The sequence below is a fragment of the Rhipicephalus microplus genome, chromosome 7, assembly GCF_043290135.1.
Source record: "Rhipicephalus microplus isolate Deutch F79 chromosome 7, USDA_Rmic, whole genome shotgun sequence".
NCBI classification, from domain to species: Eukaryota; Metazoa; Arthropoda; class Arachnida; order Ixodida; family Ixodidae; genus Rhipicephalus; species Rhipicephalus microplus.
Window position 1 is genome coordinate 29,983,084 of NC_134706.1, and position 22,213 is coordinate 30,005,296.

The 22,213-nt window shown below is 46.0% G+C and overlaps 1 protein-coding gene across 1 annotated transcript; it reads right to left on the reverse strand.

Annotated features, from left to right (window-relative positions):
• Positions 1-657: 657 nt before the first annotated feature.
• Positions 658-21,913, reverse strand: cta (Guanine nucleotide-binding protein subunit alpha cta). The gene is made up of 4 exons (XM_037431596.2): positions 21,123-21,913; positions 19,378-19,428; positions 16,492-16,692; positions 658-4,251 (listed from the first exon to the last, which is right to left on the reverse strand). The coding sequence occupies exons 1-4, from the start codon at positions 21,603-21,605 to the stop codon at positions 3,877-3,879; spliced, it is 1,110 nt and encodes a 369-aa protein (XP_037287493.2). The 5' UTR covers positions 21,606-21,913; the 3' UTR covers positions 658-3,876.
• Positions 21,914-22,213: the final 300 nt, after the last annotated feature.

Sequence of the window (22,213 nt, forward strand, 5' to 3'; positions counted from 1 at the left end):
TCACTTCGATTTGAAACGGGGCTGAGCAGGTAGGTGTGGTCAAGTGTCTCATTGTGTTCTGTATGCCATGGAGGAAAAAATTTTTGGGAGGGTGCGGGGTCCCAATCGCAGTGTGCCAAGCCCTGGGGCTTTCATGTCCGGGGTTGTGGTGGTGCTGATCGCGCAATCTAATATCGTGGAGAGAGTGAGGCTGGGTAGGATGGGGAGGGCTGCGTGTGCTGGGAGAAGCCGGGGCGGAGGATGTTCGGGGAGTGAACCTTCGATAAATGCGCCAAAATGGGGAGACAGTGAGACGCAGTGGAGCATAAAATAATTTGTCAGTGTTCACGAGTTTGCGCTATGAAGATGATGAACATTCCTCATTCTCCCTATGAATAAGCCACTTAAAGTATGATAATTGTTTTTTTCTCAAAGAAGAATTTGTCAATTGTTCACGCAGCACCTAGGTGTTGTGCTAAGTGAACCTCCATGGCGGTACGGAGGAATATAGCAAGCAAGAGGGCACAAGAATGCCACACATTTTAACAAATGTGCCTCGTCATGCCACTATCATTACCACAGCACATGGCTGGCTTAACTGCAATGAGGGGTGGTCCTACATGTACAGGGAGGAATGTTGGCCTAGATGGTAAGCAGCAGACAAAGAAGGACAGGGCATAGTAGCGTTTCCACATTTATTTTACAAAACTTCTTAAAACTTAAAATAACTGCATTCTGTTCGTTTTGCACGAGTAACTCCACTCCTGCACACACCGAAAACACACACACAAACAGAAGAAAAACTGGACCCTCGATCGAATGGCCACCGATCCAACCACACACACACACCTTGTACATCTGTTTTCACCATAAAGGGTTGTTTTAATGCCATCTCACAAACAGCAAGTGTAGGAAAAGCAAAAAGAAAAAAAAAGACTCGCTCTTCCAGCTTCCAACTGAAATGACAGAGCAGATTTTATAACAATGCAGAGGGGCAGGACGGCTTGGCAATGACAAATACGCGCGAGGTCATACAGGCCTGTCCCCCTTGTAAGGCACAGCAGCAAAAAACAGGCTTACAGGGCAAAATACATATCTAAGTGCACGCATCACCAGTACTATACTGTAGAGAATTGCACAGTTCTAGTGATGTGTGCATCCCCAGTGACATGCATCACCGGTAACCATAAACAATACTGTCACCACTGAGAACACTGCCCGGACTACCTCTCCCTGAGTGAAGCCCCAGCAACAGTCACCAGCGACGCTTCAGTCGAAGTGAACAGCTTCGAAAGCTCGTCTCTGCACACGACAAACACGGCACAATGAAGTTGTAAGGCACGTGCGACTCCTCTTGTTTTCGTGTGAGAGCCAGGCAGTTCGCGCCAGTACTGCATTGGGCGGTACATTCGCGAGTAACGCACGGACGGACCCAATGCGTCAATCAAACGGTGCATCCGAGGTCACCCCACTGTAAATGCGGAGCGTGTCATTACCCTGCCATACCAAATCTCCGTTTCCACGGTACATAATCTCCGTTTCCACGGTACATGTCACAAACACCCCGCCGTGTGAAAAAGGACATGTTCTATCTTTACAGTAATACAAATGGGGGCAACGAAAAAGGTAGCTACGCCACGCCTCACAGGGTCATGCTACTGTCTCTGCAACAAGCTACTGCAAGCAGCACCAGTTCTTGAATGAGCGATCATTACATGAGCTGCCCCATCAAAATTTGCTCAGCTGCACGAAGAAATTATAAAAAGGACAGGCAACCTCCAGTACAGGCAAGGCAGATGTTACTTAACAAAACGACAGACACGTAAGCACGGTCATGACATAAGCTGTTTGCGGTGTTGCACACTGGAGAAAATGCGAGGTGAAGCAATAGTATATATATATAATATATTTATACTTTTAGGGAAGAGGTCAAGAAGGTTCAGAAAAAAAAAACACTTACTGCTTAGAAACATACAAGAAGGTTTCGGGCAACAGCCAGTTGTTGGCCTTAAACTGGCTTACGAGGTGAAACACTTCCGAGCCATGCCCGTGGATTTGATTGCACTGTTAGAGCATGTAGGAGAGCCACGAAGATGAATGCATGCGAGACGAGGCATAGAAAGTTGCAAAATGAGTTTCTTGCATCGGACACCGCAACAACACAGGCCACTGCTGTTGCGCCGTAGAAACACTCACTTTGTTCCCATTTTCTTGGGTGATAAGATAGCGTTTGTTCAACATGATATATAATACGAGCAGGTAGCTGCCATCAGCAGCTCAGGCACTCAGGCCGCCATACAATGCGAAGAACAAACAGCTCCCCAATATAGGCAAACCACTAACATGCAACATGCGATGAAACTGTAGTGATGAAAAAAAATTCAGTTTCCCTCCATGGTGTAAGGAGGAACTACCAGTATACAACTTGGCACGCAATACTGCATTTGGCAGACAAACGTGAAGACAACGGCAAGATAACGAAAAATTGAGTATGAGACCATTACCTGCATGAATCCCAACATAAGGCCACAGGCCGCGGTATAGTAAAATCTCATCAGAACTAGCGCCAAACTTAAAACGTTAATAGTTAACTTGTGGACCCGGGGATGTTTGAGTAGCTAGAAATCAAAAACACCAATCTTCTGAACTGAACTTCTCTGAGTATTTTGTAAATATAAGAAATGTACTAGACAATGTAAAAGCAAAACTCGACCTTGGGCACATGCCTGGAAACGCATATCACTTGCAAGTTCCATGTTCGATGTCAGCAAATCACAGCTTGAAATGAGTGGGTTTCAAAATGAGGGGCCATGACATAAGCAGCGTGTCTCCTCATAAATTATTTGACCCTGGGCTGTTCCCTACACTGGTTTCTCTCTTCTAACCACACAGCCAGCACACAATCAAGAGCACGTGACGACACTGAGATGTCGGCTTTGGCAACGGCGACACTATCTTACAAAAGTGGAATTCTCTCGACTGGCCGCAACAACTTCACGATGTGTGAATTCAACCATCTCGTCTTGTTCTAGCCAACTGTTCATATGCACACCTGGGAAACTGCCAACATGCACAAAACCACAGAAAAATAACATGCATGATTGGCTGACAGCCAATATTTCAAGCAACGCTAACTTCATCCCTGTAGTTTAGATTTGCCTCTTCCTGTCGATGCGGAACTAATCCACGCAAACGCATGGCAGACATTTCCACTGTGTCACGGGGAGTAGTATTGAGTCACTGGAATGCTGCGCCATGCTGACTCTAAGAAGGATGAGGCACTTGGTAAGCATATTTACAATATGTACACTGAAGTTTCCTGTTTGTACTCCCATGCATGCCCCTGAATGGAGCGAGGTTCGTGCCCAATAGAAACAAAATAAACATTCGCTTGGAGCTGCACTTCACGACTAGAGCAGTGAACACACTGCCATAAAATTGCAGCTCGGCAGGCAGCTGCACGAACACAGTGCAAGGTGCCATTGTAGTGATGATCTGTGGTGCAAGTTTTATGAGCACATGAAAGATCTAAGAAGCTAAACTCGTTTGGCAATCAACACAATCCCTCGCAACTTAAGGGAACGTTCCCTTGCCTTAATTACTCGTTTAAGAGAGTTAGTTGGTATTTTCTCAGCTGTTGGTTCGATGGCTGAACTGCCACTGCATCGAGACGCTGCGCATTGAATTAATAGTTTCATACGTGTAATAAGAATCGCACAGTAAGTTCTCCAACGCTGCCTTAATAAGACGCAATGAATGCTTGCTTCAGCGACCAGTTACAATGATCAAACTGGTGTGAGGGCGACAAACGTTGCAATCTTCAACGTAACGTGCCCGACAAATCACCGCAGTGACAACGGCCGCACCAACGCACAAGCAAGGAGTCTGGCCGGTCGCTTACTGCAGCATCAGCTGCGTGATGTTCTTCTGCAGAATGGTGTCGCGGACTGCATTGAACACCACCTTGATATTCTCGGTGTCCACCGCAGTGGTGAAGTGGTGAAAGAGCGGCTTGTGTTGGCTGCGGCGAGCCTCGTAAAACCAGTTCACGAGGAAACGCTGCACGTCGGCGAGGTTGTGCGGGTCGCCCTTGAAGCCGTCGATGTAGTCGGCGATGCTGGTGGCGCGCGAGGCGAGCTTCTCGCGCAGCAAGTCCGTCTTGTTGAAGAACAGGATGATCGACACCTCGGCGAAGCACCGATTGTTCACTATGGTCTCGAAGATGCTGCGGGATTCCACCAGTCGGTTGGTGGTGCGGTCTTCCAGCAGTGCCTGCACAGAAGTCGCTAATTTGCATTCGAAGCGTTTTGTACACACAATTGCTGTTGGATGTATCCTTCTAAAAGGATATTGCATGACTGGCTTGGAATACAATACCACGTCTTTTATAACAACTGAAAACTGCTCCCTTCGCACAGCACTCAAGTACTTTCTTATAGCTTCCTCTGCCAAATCCACTTTTATCAGTGAAGTAGGTATATTTCAGTACGATCAGTTTGACTTCCGTGTCTTTCTGATCATTTCTAGGAATCGAAGCCTCCTTTTGAAAAATCTGAATTTTCAGCTTTCAATGCCACGAATTTCCTTGGCAAAACAATACAGCCTGTTAATGTCACATTAGTGGCAAAGAAATTACCAAAAAGCAGTGGCACAGCATTTTAACATAGCAGGACACAACTTCGACGACCTCGAAACTCTACGTACTTCAGTCAAACTTCCTGTCCGAAAAAGAGAGAAAATATAGAGAGTTGCACCTCACTCCAAAGTTCAATACACCCCAGCTAGTAGGTATAAACGTTTCTAAAGGTGCCCTTAAATCGATTCAGTATCGTACATTTACAAAGAAAACCAACACGAGTTAAGCCCTCCACCTAGGAATTTCAAACCTATGGCTGTTAACTTCTGAGAACCGTGATGGAGCAAAACGTGTACCCATTGCATCCTTCTCTCTCTCTCTTTTTTTTTTATATGTGAAGCAGCTTATGAACAAGCTTCCCCTCCCCCCCCCCCCCCCTGTCCGTCGTGACACGTTAGTACTCGAAGTGCCTAGCAACGCTCGCTCTCTCTCCAGCGGCATTTGCTTTAATTAGATAGAAGACCGCTAGTGGCCACGCCTTTATATAGCACTTGCCCCCTGCGCACTTTCTTCTACTGCAGCGTGGCCTCGAGGCAGCTCGTCTGAAACGAGTGTGCTGCCTTGGCAGCGCTATAGACAGCATGTTTCCAACACACTTGTGCTGTATTGAAGGCGGCGGAAAGTCAAGGAACGCTTCTAAAAATAGCGATAAGACCCCAGGCTCTGTGTTTCGTCGGTCATAATAAAAGGATAATGCCGCCCGCACCTGAACACCATATACACCAGATGGCCAATAAAAGAACGCACATACTGAACACACGTGATGTCATAAATTGGCATGCTTGATGATGTGTAGGGCTTAATGGCGCAAGGGCCAATTGGTGGCCAAAAAGCGCCATTCCAGTGACTAAATATGTGGACAATGATATGGTGCGTGGCTGTATAGGCGCCTTAAAATTCCTCGTGATAACGCGGGTAAAAACGTAACTGATAAAATCATGGCAATGGCGTGATATGGATAGTGAAAATTGGTGACAAAAGGTTTCGATAATAAAAGCATGTGTAAAAATATTTGGCACTAGCACAAATGCCCCATCAGCGCCCTTGTGTCCAAGGGCCGAGAGGCAAGGGCTTCTCAATGTAGCCACTGCAGCAGCAACCTCTCTTGAGAGGCCACGCTACGCAATGCCTGGGTATATTACATGGTAAAAACCGACATCTCTTAAAAAAGCTAGCAATGATTTATGGGTGAAAAGTGGTTTTCTACCGACAAACATTGCGGGGTGTAATGGTATATGTTGTCGGTAGGGTAACGGAAAGTTTTTTTTTTTTTTTTTTGTGGGGTTTAACGTCCCAAAACCACCATATGATTATGAGAGACGCCGTAGTGGAGGGCTCCAGAAATTTTGACCACCTGGGGTTCTTTAACGTGCACCCAAATCTGAGCACACAAGGGTAACGGAAAGTGTTGTTTTCTTAGAGTTTCTAACTGTTTGCACTGGATTAAAATGTGAAGAACTGTTAATGCCTCACCACATCTGTCACACAATGGTGGATCGCCACCAGACAAAAGATATGAATGTGTCGTGTATGTGTGTCCTATCCTGAGACTTGTTAGTGTTACCTCTGTTAGACGTGATTTTGATACTGGTGGCCAATGGCCAAGGTGTGGCTTGATAACGTGTAGCTTGTTTTGTGTGTCTCTATCTCACTTGCTCTGCCAGTAGTCCCTGAGCTTTCGTTTGAGAGACGGCTTAAGATCAAGGGGCGGGATCGATATGGGTGTAGTGGCACTGATTTCGTGGACGGATGCAGCAAGCTGATCCGCCATCACGTTGCCTTGGATCTCACGGTGCCCTGGCACCCAGTACACTACAACATGTTGTTTGAGAGTGTAGAGTGTGCATAAAATAAAGTGAGACGAGGACAGGGTTTTTTTGTTTTTTAAGATTATGCAGAGCCGTAACCACACTGAGGGAGTCCGTATAAATTACTGCTTTTTGTATTTGTGATTGCTTGATGTGTTTAGCGGCCACAAGTATCACGTAAGCTTCCGCTGTGAAGGTACTTGTGCCTGGATGTAGAGGGCCAGTATCTGAAAAGGATGGGCCGACAGCAGCGTAGGACACAGAGGAGCTAGACTTGGAGGCATCTGTAAAGAACTCAGGACGTGTGTATTTGTGTTGAAGTTCCAGGAAGTAGTTTTAGATATGGGCAATAGGTGCATGTTTTGTCACTTCTAGGAAAGACACATCGCAGTCTATAATCTGCCACTGCCATGGTGGCGGGTATACTACAGGAGCCATTAAACTGTGTTCAAGTGACACTCCAGTTTTCTCAGCTAGACCCTTCAGGCAGTTTATCATTTTTAGTCGGCAGTTTATCATTTTTTCAAAAAGTTTACAAAGGCAGCTGGTTAGTGCAACGGGCCTATAACTTGAAACTGAGGAAGGGTCCTTGCCCTGTTTCAAAATAGGGATAACAATAGCCTCTTTCCAGGAAGCAGGGATGGTGCCAGAAAGCCAGATAGCATTGTATAGAGAGAGTAAAGTTTTTCGCGTTTTGAGCGGCAGGTTTTTCAACATTTCATACGTGACACGGTCGTAGCCTGGGGCAGAATTACTGCAAGAGTTTAGTGATGTTTGTAGTTCAACTAAGTTGAAAGGTTGGTTGTATGCGTCGTGTTTTGTGCACTTGTATTCTAGTTTCTGCTTTTCTATCCCTGCTTTATATCTTTGGAAAGCTTCAGTATAGTGTGACGAGCTAGACACTTGCTCGTAGTGTGCACCGAGGAAGTTTGCCTGATCTTCCAGGCTGTCACTCTGTGTGTTTACGAGTGGGAGTGAGTGTACTTGTCTTTCTGCTACCCTACGAACCATGTTCCAGACTTTAGCCTCTTGTGTATGTGAATTTATCCCCGATAAAAACTTGTGCCAGCTTTCTCTCCTCGCCTGCCAACGCATTCTCCTGCCTCGAGATTTTATTTTTTTAAAGCTCTCAAGGTTTTCCGCTGTCGGCAAGTTCCGCAGCAACCTCCATGCCCTGCTCTGTTCCTTTCGCGCATTCTGACACTGAGTGTTCCACCACGGGACGTGTCGTTTGCCGGGCAGTCCAGATGTTTGTGGAATGCACTTGGCTGCTGCGTCAGTAAGAAAAGCCGTGAAGTACTGCACAGCTTCATCTATGCCTAATCCGCATATGTCGGTCCAACTTAAGTGAGTAATCTTTTGAAATTGTTCTCAGTCGGCTTTGTTTACCAGCCATTCGGGAACATGTGGAGGACATTCATATATTATTGGTGTACTCAAAACTAAAGGAAAATGGTCACTTCTGTATGGATTATTTATGACTTTTATGGAGGAGTAAGCATTGTTTGCAAGGTTATAATATGTTGCCTCTTTCCTATTCAACAGACAAGCACCTGATGAAAATAGGAACTGTTCGATGAGACGACCTCGTGCATCACATCGACAGTCGCCCCATAAACCGCTGTGTGCATTCAGGTCCCCTAGAACCAGATAAGGTTCTGGTAACTCATCTATTAAAGACTGGAAATCATGTTTTCCCAGGCGGTGTTGCGGCGGTATGTATAGAGAGCAGATGGTGACGAGCTTATTCAATAGAACTGCTCGAACAGCCCCTGCCTCTAGGGATGTTAGTAGTGGTAGATGACTACATGCTACTCCTCGATTAACAATAATGGCTACTCCACCGGATGACGAAATAGCATTATCTCTGTCCTTTCGGAAGACAACATATTGATGCAAAAAATTTGTATTCTTGGATTTTAAGTGTGTTTCCTGTACACACAGCACTTTTGGAGAATGTTTGTGTAGAAGTTCTTGGACATCGTCGAGGTTTCGAAGTAGTCCTCTGACGTTCCATTGTATAATTTGTGTCTCCATTATGGGAGTAAAGAAGTGCTGTGTGTACGAAATGAGTGTGGCTGGTGTCTAAAGAGAGAAGTGACTTATCTTACAGAGCCTTTAGAAGGCCCTGTAATTACCCTTTTGTCCTTTTTAGAGCGGTGGAGGGAACCCAGCGGCTCCTTTGCCGCAGTCTGCGCCGGTGCAGTTGATGTGACCATCGCCTCAGGAGAGACGACAGACAATGTTGTTTTCGTTGTAGGCTTCATCGTGACAGACGGAGCCTTCGACCCCACCAGACTCAAGGTCGACGGGACCTCTTTAGTTTGTGTGATGCCCTGGCTGCTGCCAGGGTTCACAGGGGCCTTCGGTGGGGCTGTATTCAAGGAGGGTGGGGCAGCCAAGGCTGCTCCCCCCATGGGGGCTTGTGGCGTTTGCCTCGGCACGCTGGGCGTGGTCCAAGGCATTGCCGAAAACCGAAGTGGTGCTGACCCCCCTTGCACCACTTTGGCATACGACGTGTTCCCAGCAAAATGCGGGGAAATGCGCTGCCGCGCTTCACGGAAGCTTATGTTCAATTTAAACTTTGTAATTATAATTTCTTTTTCCCTTTTCCAGGCCACGCATGACCTGGAATATGCAGGATGGTTACCTTCACAATTTGCGCAGTGGACTTGTAGCTGACAGTCATCGTCAGCGGTATGACCTTTGGTGCCGCATTTCGCGCAGGTAAGCTGTGCTCGGCAGCTGTGGGAGCCGTGCCCGTAGCTCTGACACTTAAAGCAGCGCCGCGGGTTGGGTATGTATGGTCCGACTGGCAGTTTAAGATATCCTGTTGCTATTTCAGTGGGGAGAGTGCTAGATGCGAAAGTGAGTATGATGTGTTTCGTTGGGATTTCTTTATTTTCTCTTCTTATTTTGATACGCTGCACCTGAATGACATTTTCTTCTTTCCAGCCTGTTAGAAGTTCATCATCAGAGAGGTCCATCAGGTCTCCATCTGATACAACACCCTTCACGGTGTTCATGGTTCGATGCGGTGTGATTGTGATAGGCTGATCCCCAAATGATGTAAGTTTATGCAGTCTCTGGTACAGTGCGTGGTCTTTTATTTTGAGTAACAGGTCACCACTGGCGGTCTTTGTGGCTTTGTAGCCTGCGCCTAGCGTTTCTATAAGGCATCTGGACACAAGGAAAGGTGAAATGCTTCTAGCTTTCTTTTCTGTACTTTCACAGTGTATGATGTGGTATTTCGGGAAATTATCTTTCTTGTTTGGAAGAAATTTTTTCGAAAATTGCATCGTTGCACCACCTCTTGGAGAGGCGATTGGTTGTGAGAGGGCTAGGAGTTCCCATAAATTTGGTAGCTTATTCGGCAGCTATGCCAGCCACCCACCACAGAGCCCAACAAGGGGACGCTGCGAGACGCGAAGGAGACGCAGGCGCCAGCCATACATGGCCGCTATAACCTAATATATCTACCCAAGGTTGGATATCTACACCAGGCTAACCCTTGCCGCCGAGAATTGTGGAAGTAAAAAGAAGTGAGGAGAGGACAGGAAAGAGTAGAAAAGACGAAGATGGAGAGAGAGAAGGAGACAGGAAGAGGTGACTGCCGATTTCCCCTGGGTGGGTCTGCCCAGGGGTGCCGTCTACGTGAAGCCAGGGCCAAAGGGGTGTGTTGCCTCTGCCGGAGGGCCTTAAAGGTCCAATCACCCAGCGTTAGCTCAACCCCCAGGATTCCCTTTTCCCCGGACACGGCAAAACCACGCACGGCTAGGCGTGGGAGGGAGTCATAACTCCCCCGTTAGCTCGGGTCCGTGGTGTCGCTACACACCAAACGCCTACTTGCGCAGGCGCCCCTGCGGGGAAATTTGCATGCTTGAGTGGGCAGTGTACCAAAGGTTCACGGTTACTTGAATGATACCCAGTGCCTTGTTCCCTCATCATTCAGTTCGTGGACATGCGGCGATCTATTCACGAGACACCTGCTCCCTTTTCCCTCACGTAATTCGTCACAGCACACCCCAACCCCGCTCTCCCACACTCCCATATCCAATGCTGCCCTCTCCCCCACCTTTTTTATGATGTAGGAGAGGGTACAAAGTGTAGACAGGCTAGCGCTAAAGAAATCAGTTCTGTTCTAGCTTTGAGGGAGACAGGTGCGCTTTTTGAAAGGACGGCTCGACACAGCCACAGTTCACAAATTTTTCCGTTGCTTTAGCTTGGGAACATGACTGTCCTGGTAAATTTCGTCTGGCATCCCAATATGGCCGCTCAGCAAAATGTAATGTTTTGTGCAATAATGATGAACCTCTCAACTGTTCATTCGTGACAGCCGCGAAAACAACATTTTTGTTTTGAGCAAAAACCAGCTGGCAAGGCTCAAGGGTGAAGGGAAGGTGTGCCCCACTTCTGTAGATGGAGCTTACCATTTTTTTTTTAAGTCATAATTGATTATTAGCTTGCTTGACCAGGCACGGCATGCCTACCGAAGAACACCTGGGTTTGGTGCATTGTATCTTCATCTATTTTAGCTTCCCGTTAATTCGATTTAGGTTCAAGTTCTGAACATAATTGCCCCAGCGTTCTTTTACAGCAAATGTTCTGCTCACTGGCAACGCCTTATTGTTATTTTGTAAACCTCAGACAAAGTAATAAAACATTTTATTGGATTTTCTTGTAGCAAGAGACGTCCTTTACGCGGTAGTGACAAAGTTCTCAAAACACGATGTTTGAACATCTGTTATTTCGTTCTGATAAACATGTCTTTCTAGAACATCATCATGCAGTCCTCTGAGAAAGAAATCCGAATAATTTTGATCAAGATTGAGATAGGTTTTTTTTAATGTAGATTTTTAATACACCAACAGATTGGTGTGCTTAATGTTTTCGTTTTGTAATAAAAAAACACAAATGCAGAAGTTTATTCACACAAAAACCTATTCGTGCTGTAAATATTAGCAGGTTAAGACATTCACAGAAACAGCGATCACATTCCAAAGTAGAGCAAGCTTCAAAATTGCAGCATTTTTCGTGAATTTTCAAAAATACACAAGTTGCTTCGACTTCATTAATATATCAGCTCTTTCTACTTTACTTATACTTATGCTGCAAAGAAAAATGTTAGTAATATTTAGCCTGTGTGCTTATTAGCATGGTCGTCAATTCACGAAAACTCAACTCTTCATAAAATGGCTTTCATCACCTAGCGACGCCTGTTCCATTTTTCCTTGCTCAGGAGATCTTCGATTCGAAAATAAATTGAGATTTCGTGTTACTCGCTCACATGGGCACAATACTGTAAAATGTCGAGCAAGACAACAATTTATTATTGTCATTAGTCCATACTAATTATGGAAAACACTCTGGTTGTTTCACATCGTTAACCACCTGGAACTGTCTTCCTCCTAACGTTAAGCAGTCTTCATCATTAGCACTTTTTAAAAACACATTATTCCATTTCTTGTGGACACCTTAGAATTCTAAGATGTGTAATATTATCTACAGCTGTTCATATTCATGTACTCTTAATTGTACCATAGATACTCATATTTTTTCCTTTCTTTGCTTATTTAGTCATTATTTTTCGGGTTTTTCCCTATTTTTTTAAACGTTCTAAGCAGTGTTTTTGTTGTACTTATGATTACTAAAGTTTGACTATCTTTAGTCTGTATTACATTTATTTCTTGAACTTATTCCACGTCGTTGACAGAGCTGCATTTAACTTGTACAATATTTCACGCATTTTCTTACAGGAGGTGCCCCTTCAGCCAAGTGCTCTGGGACCTCCTTCTGTATACTTATAAAAGCATGTATGTTTTGTATGAAAGTAAATAAACTGAAACTGAAGACTTGCCACCAGAGAAAGCGTCCGCTCACATTTTTGGATATTTGAAATAGGCGCTGATGGCCAAATCAGCATAACGAAGCTTTTTCTTCAGCAACAATAACACAAAAACGATCAAATAAGTATACCAGGGGAGGCCCACACGTCTGCTGGGATAAATGGACATTATAAACTGAATGAGCAGGGGTTTCCGCACACAAAACACAAAAGAAAACACCAGTGAAACTTCCTAATAAAAAGAAAATAATACGCAGGGCTCTATTTGAGAACAGAACGTAAAATTTATAAAAAGTTCACTCATTAAACAATGAGGAAGCAGTTAAAAATAGTAAGTTTCAGGAAAGTTTAAAAACTGCACTTTAAGGACCACCGACACCAAATTTGGGAACTTGAGAGGCTTGTGTTGTTTGATTTGAAAGTCCTGCATACATAAACTCTGAACAATTTTACGTGGCAAGCGTTGCTTATAAGATACTTTATTTTGGTTTTGAGGGTGTGTCCACACCTCAGTATTAAGGTCCAATCGACATGTCTTGTGGTTAGACGTAGACAGGTTCCCCCCCCTCCCCTTACGTTGCAGAGGTCAAGCAAGTACTGTCAGCATCTGAGAACCTTTGCAGGGCGCGAACAATACCTCGACTGGCACCCACCGAAGACTATTGTTCATCGCCCCTCTTGCTCTGTAGTTGGGAGCTCTCAAGGTGGTTTTTGGCTGCTTATGACAAGAAGGCTTTTCTTTTTTCTGAGCGGGACACGCTCAAAGCACCTGCATCGGTTCATTCTTCGCCACCCACAAGTTCCCCTAATTCAAAACGGCGCGTTCAGTGTCACCAAAGCTTGAGCACACATAGTTTCAGGCGCTGCCCCGCTGTGAGACGCTAGTTTACGGTATTTAGGCGGGAGTTTCGAACTGACGCAAGAGCTTCCAGAATTAATGACAGCAGCTTTAATTATACAATGCATAAGAGCCTTTACAATTCAGTTTTGGCATTACCAGATGCAAAGCTATAAATTTGGGTAAAAAAGTCTCGAACAAAACTTTTGCTGTCAGGGGTCCTTTAGACTCACTTACAAATGCACCACTTTTTCATTAAGTCGAGCTCCTGGAAATGAGGCTATAAAAAATTTTACATACTTATTTTAAATAATTAGGCCCTAATAATTGTCTGTAACTATCACACAACACTGGATATAAGTGTTCCGGTTATTAAATAGCTACACTTTGTAAGAAGTGAAATAATATTTTTCGCTTTTGGTGGTTTCCGGGCCTTCGGCCAAAATACACATGTGCCCGCCGCTATAAAGTGCTGGTCACAAATCGGGGTTATTTTGTTGTCTACACGTGTTTGCTACTATGGCGATATCTTGGGCAGTGCCTTAGTCACCTTACGTGCATTTCACTCCTCACATTTTAGGGACGAAGCTCCTTAAAGCAGCACCTGTTCGTCCCTTGTCATAGTTGTAGTATGTAACCAGTCTTACGTTTTGACCTGCAAAGTGGTGCCGGTGGAAGATTTCTCCTGTGCACTGTTGAACAATAAAAAATTCGCAGCGTGCACGTTAACTAAAAGCTGAATCCTCCTGTCTCTCATTCCCCATTAGCAGCTATTGGCATGTACACTGAGCACTATCTGACAAGAAAGGGTTGCTACTTTATACTCGCTGGACGTAACCATCTTGGTTTTAGAAAGGTTTAGTGAGCGTTGGGCCGCAGTGCCATGAATACAGTGAACTAGCGTATACCATGAACTCGAGGTGGTTAAAGGTGGAAAGTAGACACGAAGCCCAAGCCGTAAGAAAGTGTGCGTGTGCCACCTCTCGTTTAGTCCTTGGAATGTCCGCTGGATGGCAGTGCTTCTATATGCAGAATATATGATGAAAAGATGCGAGATGGTGGTATTTTGAGTGTTGACTAGATGGACGAACGGACACACAGACGGATGCACGGATGGCTGCACGGACAGATGGACGCATGGACGGAGGCAGGAGCCGATGCATGGACAAATGCAGGAACAGACACACGGATGGATGTGCAGACGTACGAACAGATGCACGCACGGCCGGGCGGATGGACGCATGGACGGTCACACAGACGGACGGAAGCAAGAACGAATGGTCGGACGAATGCTTCGCCCCACTCTCCATCATTCACCCCGTGGATATGCTGCCATTTTTTTTCCCTACTTTTCAGCGCACCACGTATTTACTACTTTTGAATTTCTGAATGCCCATTAGCATTCCATTTTGAGAATTCCCAAAAAGAGTGTTACCGTACAAAAGAAACAACAACAATAGAATATTTTTGACAGGTCTGCAAGTTTTCCTCTATTTACCACAGTTTATTCGGCCATCCGCAGCAGTTCTCCAGACGCAGGCTGCCAATACATTTGGTTAGGCGCCCACAGCAGCTCAACAGATGCACGTCTTGTGCGCCCACAGCAGCTCAACGGATGCACGTCTGTCATGCCTCACGTCGGAGTCCACAGTGCTCGTGCTTTTCTCTCATTGCATAGCTGTGCCCAACATGTCCAACCATGCAAGAAAGGACACGCGTGCACCGTGTGCCATTCGGACCGACCCCCGTCATGATGGGCCCAGGCGTTCGTCGAACACATTTCGATGCACAGATGCACGAACAAGTGCGCGAATGAACAGATGAATGGACACAGTACAAACTTTTTTTACAGCACATGTGCGCTATGAACGCTCTATGCACGGTAGAGACGACCGGCCGACAGGAGCCTACTAAGAAGGCAACAACGGACATCGTCCAAGTCTAAGGAGCTTCGCTCCTAAAAAGAGAAAAAGACAGTAATGTGCCCCAAATGTCATATTTTTTAGCGCAAACAGGAAGAAAAAAAAAGAACTGGCTGAGAAGAGTCATGCACTGTCTTCTCAGCTATAGTGCTCTTTTTGTTTACTTCCTCTTTGAGATAAAAAATATCACATCTGGGATACAACACCGACTGGCCCGAAAGGAAGCTTTATAGAAACAGTAATGTGCGATCACCTGGTCACGTGTTTGGGACCCCTGCTTTGTGGGTACCTGCAGATCCCTATGAACCCGGCATAACGGCAGCGCATAATGATATGCAACGGCAGCGCAAAACAAGCAAAATCAGAGAAGTTGGCAAGACTGCTGCAACAGTTGGCCTCCCGCATTTTTTCAAGAGGAAACGATGAAAGTCACCCTTCAAAATCCACGACGAGGTCGCCACCTGAATCAGGCGTTTTTCGGCGGAATATAGAAGTAGAGCGTCTTGTGCCTGTGCACGCCTCAAAGATGGACTGTAAAAGAACACTTAATTGCAAAATGGGCCTGAAAAAAACGCCGGTTGCAAGCCCCGCCCACTGGCGGCAACCACCGTTTTACCACGAGGTGTGTGGCATCATGTGCTTCACAGAGTGGAGACGCTGTCTTCTACCTTCTGCCTAAGCAAATCGTTCAATTTTCAATGTCGAGCTGAAGTGAGCTGATATAGCTTCATTGTAAACGCAGCTGAGCGTGAAACGACATCACTAGCTGGAAAACAAACGCTCGCAAAGCAAGCGGCTTGTTAAGCCAGTGCTTGCAAGTGCACCAGTGTTGTCAGACTCTCTGGCCGCTCACGTACTTATAAATGTATTGAATATAAATTAAGTGCTCGATAAAATGTGCTGAAATTTAGCCAGCCTGTTCGTGAATGCTCAAAGAGTAAGCCACAAAACACAGATTATGAGCGAAAATGTACTTTCTGCAGTTAGGTGTAGATCTAAGTTGAGCTTTAGTACAATCCAAACACACTAAGTGCCTATCACTCACTCAGGTCAGAAGGTGAGGGTCAGTTTTGTTTGTGAATACGAGCTGCAGAGACTCGGACAAGCATGGCGAACCACGGGCTGTCGACGTGGCTGTCAACCATGCCAAAGTTGTATCGAAAACAAAGATACTCCTCCTTGGGCTAGGCCTGGTGATCAAACTAGCATGCAGTCACACGGGAACATTCCGAAATAGACAATAGTGCATTTAAACTAGTCAAATATTTTGCATCATTTTCCGATTAGCCTATTAAGCCAGTGGCACTGCCATAAGGTCGCCCTAACAATCAAGCATACCCATATTACCAGTCGACGGTTGGACTCTAGAACAGTGGGGGTCGTGGATGGACGCCAGTGTGCCTTTGCCAAGCTTAATCTGAAAAGTGGTATCGTTCTGAGAAAAAAATAAAAAAATCACTCACCTGATCAAATTCACTAGACGACACCAGGAAGAGAATGGAGGTGACACTGTCGAAGCATCGGAACCACTTCTGGCGCTGCGACCTCTGGCCGCCCACATCGACGAAACGAAAGGGTACCCCATTGACGGGCACCACGAATTCCGTGATGCTCTTTGTCGCCTTCCGTGCATGCAGGATGTCCTGGTTGGTGGGTATGAACTCCTGCACAATGAATTCCAGAGAAGTGACAGTCGAATGTCCATTCTCACAGCAAGCTATGTACTCGCCGTCCATGTTCAGACACATTTTTATAACACGATCGAAGTTCAATGCACACGACGAGGCGATGACCGTGCCTAGTAACGTTTGCTGTAAGCAGCTTTCCACTTTGATGGAATGTTAAAAGGTACATGATGCAGAGATTCCTAACCAGCACATACACATAGAACCCTGTCAGGAATGCAATATGCACCACCAACACGCCAATGTTTCTCAGCTAGTGAATGTTATAGTTTAATTCGCTACGAATGCTTCACAACCTACGTTAGGCAGAATGTGAGAGGGTCCTGGCATAACAACAAAGTGTCCTCTCGTTTAAACATTGCACCAGAAATGTAGGTGCCCATGTAAACAGCTCCAATCAGACAGTATCATTTACTTATTTTATTAAGCTAAGGTTCCCAACAACCCGAAGAAAAACTATTTCTTGTCACGAACTATTTCTTGTGACGAACTATTTCTTGTCAATTTTTCAAGGCCATGCATCAGGGGCCTCCTTTGTGTTGGAAAATATTATCTGCAGACAAAAAGCAAAACAAAATTGAGCCATCTGCAAAATGCCGCCTCTTGCACATACCATTTTCTTTTTTTGCATTTCTTACATCACTTTTGCAAAGCTTTACAATCTCGATAATTACACCTTTTTAATGGCACAGTTACAGCAAATTTACACAAGCGATGCAAGTCTTAAAACCATAACCTCAAACCCACCCATCCAGATGGTTGCTATGTTTGCCTGTGCACATGTTGTGCAAAAAAGTCATGTTTAATAAATTTGTTAACTGCCGTACTGTCCTCATGCCGGGGACAAAATGGGAAACTAGCGCACGAGCTGATGACTGCAACTATCCTAGGGGTAATTTATCCCGTTGAGATGAACAACAGTGCAACACCAGCAGGTGAGTCCTCACTGTCTAAAGGTTTGATAAAAAGATCACGCTACAAAAACATTCCTGTCCAAGCTCTTTCGTGCACAGTTTAAAACATGGGAAATAACTCCACACTATAATGATTGAATATTTGGTAAATCCATATGAGTGAAACGCATTATTAAAAACTGCCCCGCCGCGGTGGTCTAGTGGCTAAGGTACTCGGCTGCTGACCCGCAGGTCGCGGGATCGAATCCCGGCTGCGGCGGCTGCATTTTCGATGGAGGCGGAAATGTTGTAGGCCCGTGTGCTCAGATTTGGGTGCATGTTAAAGAACCCCAGGTGGTCGAAATTTCCTGAGCCCTCCACTACGGCGTCTCTCATAATCATATGGTGGTTTTGGGTCGTTAAACCCCACAAATCAATCATTATTAAAAACTGAAAGCATGTATCACAAAATGACTTGATTCCTCTATTTTCATCGTAGGCCACCAAATGCGTACTTTTCTGGGAACCAAATCAACGATATCACGAAATCATGTAATAAAGAATTCAATAGTGTCCTCCAAACAGCTTGACCCGGCCAGGCCTGGGTACTAGAAACATTTGCGACAAATGCATTGTCCAAAACTTACAATCGGATCAGTTGCTAGGCATCCGTTTATTCTAAACAGTGCCAGAAAATTAGAGTCAACTCATAGGAAAAAACAAACTACAATGTCAAATTAAGTTTGTGCGAGCAATACATTCATATACTCCCAGTCATTACACTCTTTATTTTGCTGCAATATGACAGAAGTACAACCGGTTCAAGAATCTCTCTGTAAAATGAATGAACAGCATGTTCTACTGTTAGCGGGATCACGCGAGTGCATGGCCGGCGGTCCGCAGAGCGCTAACTGCTGCCAAGATTTCGAAATCCCGCACATGAGCAAAGGTTCAAGCTGGTGCGTCCCCCCCTTGTCTGCTCATGCAAAAGGCGTGCGTTTGCGAGCCATGACTTTTCAAGACTTTCCCACTGTAAATACCACCTTGGCCTTCTTCGTCTTTAACAAGCCAACATTTCATGGTCAAAAAAGGTGAGCTTAGAATGCTCCCTGCATCAGGTTTCACATACTGTCATCAAAAGCAGCCAGTTGCGGCGAGCAGCGTGTGAAAAATATGACGAGCTTAACGGTGATAGCTAGTGAAGAACTGCGGGAATAAATGAAACTGTACATTTTTGTGCTTGCTGAAAACCTTTCGAGCAGCAGGCAGAGAGACAGCTAGATAAATTGCATCCCGAAAATACAGAAGCATTTTCCAATGCTTTCATGCACACAGGCGGAGAAGCAGCAGACGAAACTGGGTGCACGCCGCCCTTACTATTCCATGCGCATGTGCCGCATTTAGAAATCTCGCCGCCAGTTAGCGCGGCGCCACCAGCTGGCCACGAGCGCGAGAGTGCCCTTTAACAGTGGACCGCACTATAGAATAAATCAACTCTCTCCTCCATCACCTGGTAATTAAGTGCAGAGCCGCCGTCAGCATAGATTAGCTCAGTTGCATAGCAGCATGCCTCAGAGTGCACTGCATGATGCGTTTTCCTTTAGTTGTGTTGCAGAAGAACCAAATTACACATTGGAATGGAAAGAGATTTCGCTCCTCTAAAGGAAGTCTTGATGCAGGGTGAACAACCTCCTTGTTCATATTACATGGCTCAGTGCATTTCAATTCAGCCCATCATGCGTGTTTAAATGCAAATGCCAATTATACTTGCCTTGGTAGCGATTCGGTCCAAGTGGTCGAAAAAGTAACGAACCCCGTCGCCCTGCAGTCAAAACGGAATGTGAACAGAATAGCACGAAAATTTTGTACAATGTTCAAGTGCAACAGCAACATGCTGGCATGAGCAAAGACGTGAAATTAAATCCCGCAAGAACACTTCCATGTCATTCTGCAAAACAGAAATGGATACAACTTGGTCGCATTTATTTCAGCAGAAAAAGCTGAATGGGCTAGCGTGAAGTCTAAAGCCTGATAGCGTGGCAGTCGAAGCAAGATCTACAAGCAACATCAAGAAACACTACCACAGAACAAACATTGCTGTGCACAGGACTTGTTTTAAAGAATGCATTGCTACGCGTGTAAAGGTTTCAAGGTGAGTGCCGATCATGTTGTATTTTTGCGTATCTTCTGTTGCATAAGTGCGCCACAAAATCAGTTGCAATTCAGTGTCCTTTCTCGTGATTCCATAGTTTTCCATTTTGTAAATTGTGCTGTGGATGTAGGATTTATTTGCGACTCCAGAGTGCACATTCATGCCGAAGAATGAACTGCTCTCAGTTAGTGTGACGTCAATAGTTTGCCTTTCATTCGCGGAAACATCACCCCGCCGTGTACAAAAAAGAACCCAACAAAATAAAGCGGCCGTGGATACAACATTTTGCAAACTTTTAGAAGTAAGTAAATATTCTACAACGTTCTTGCTATAAAAAACAAATGTAAGTCAGCACTTCATCTGTTGAATTAGCTCTTGCTCTACGTGTCGCTTCCATGCGGTTACATTGAAGAATGCATCATCCACTTTTTCAAAAGAATTGCTCGAAATTTTTAGTTTAGTTTACGGGTCATTAATAGGTATATCTAACATGAAGCGTTGGTTCTTTTAGACATTGGCAGAGAAGGTTGAATCTTTTCCTCCTCGAATTTTTTTTTTTCGGTTTCGCATGTGCATATAAACACCTACACACAAACACACGAAAGGTTGTTGACCCCTACCCGCTCCCGTCAAAAATTATTTCTTGCTACGCGCCTGGCTCTGACCGCAATCGGCTGTAAGAGACGGCGAAACATTGCGGGAAGAAGAAATTCAATCGAACGTCTCCAAGCCCCAAAGAGGATGAAAGATAAAACTCTAAAAGGGTGCCCGTCGCGAGATTGAGGCCAGCTCCGCAACAGATAAGCTCCGTAGCCAACGCGGCTCCTACGCGGTCCAATCTGTCGCAGGAGATCTGGAAACTTCTTTTTGTAACGCACCAAAGCCGATAAAAGAATGCGGCTAGACAAACTAGGGGCTCTCCCCCCAAACTTCGACCGTTTCCTGCAGCCGAGCAAACGAAAACCGTGCCCGTGTGTACGCTATGATCGCGCCCGTTTATCGCGTCTGGCGTGAAAGAGTAGCGCTTCGCTATCGCGCCCAAAGAAAACAAAAACTCCCATTCGGGCCGGCCGGGCGATATCCTATGTACCAGCCGCGCGTCTCCCAGGTGCGACACCTGTCAAAAGTTCCACGGTGCCTCGCAACAACAGACGGCAGCTACGCTGGTACACACAATCGCCCACTCCGTGACGAAATAGAGATAACGATTAGAATAACAGAGGGCTGAACTAGAAGGTAGGTATTCACGTTAAAAGTGCAAACACGGACACGAGAGATGTCGAGATAAAATGAAGTCGCGGTGTCTCGACTCCGCGCGCCGTGCCTCTAATATAAGGAAAAATGAGTGCGGTACAATCACTGACCAACTGAAACTCGATGCGACGTTCGAATGCTTCCCGGATACCGGCGTCCTGCCACAGGGCCCGCACCGAAGGCGCGTACCGGCTGAACGTCTCCGAGTCGGCGGGTTCGAACGCCGAGTCGTAACCCAACAGTCGCTGAGCGTGCACCTCGTTGGCCGGGTTCTGCCACGGTATGTCCAGCTTCCGTCGGGCGTCGGCCAGCACCTTCATTCCCCGAAGCACGTTCTGAAAGACGACCGAGCGGTACTCCACAAGCTGTTCCGGCTCGAAGCTGCAGTTGTGGATGATGCGCATCTGCTTGAGGAAAGTACTCTTGCCGCTCTCGCCGGCGCCCAGCAGCAGCAGCTTGACCTGCCTCCGGATCACCTGCTTGTCCTTTTGGATCATCTTGTCGATCTTGTGGCTGCGCTGCAGCGACTCCAGTTCCTCGGGGCCGTAGCGCAGCCCGTAGAGGCAGCCGCACTGCGCCAGCAGCCTATCCATGACAGTTGTCGGTGGACGGGGAGGGGTGGCTAGTCAGCACCGCTTTTTTACGGGGTTGCGGCCCTCCTTCTTCGTTGCGGATCTAGCGGGCTCAACAACATGCCGCACCGTGCGAGCGGCTTTCGGCGGTGATCTCAAAAAAACAGGAGACGAGTTCGCTGGCCCGCCGAGGCGATGACACACAAACAAGACGGCGGCGGCATCCACGGTCAGCAGGGAAGCCCCACACACGCCTTCCTTCCTTCACCAACACACGCTTCGGAACATCCCGAAAACCACGTGACCAGAAGTTGCGTTCACGCGCGTGAGAGCGCTAGAATCGCGCGAAATGTGTGAAAATGAACAGCGCGTCGACTTGGCTCACCGAGAAAAAATTTATGATGCGGTGCTCCTCCGCTATCAACGCCTGTAGCGCTCTCGTCGACTTTGTGGTCCCATCTGTAAACCAGGCTTGAAAAGCGGGAAAAAGAAAAGTTAGGACCATATTTGTACAGCTGTAGAAAACTGTGCGTAATAAAATTAGAGATTTGTGCGAATCTACAACGAAAAGATAACAAATAAAAAAAGATATTGTACCAAGGTAACTTAGGCGCAATCGTTTCAGCACA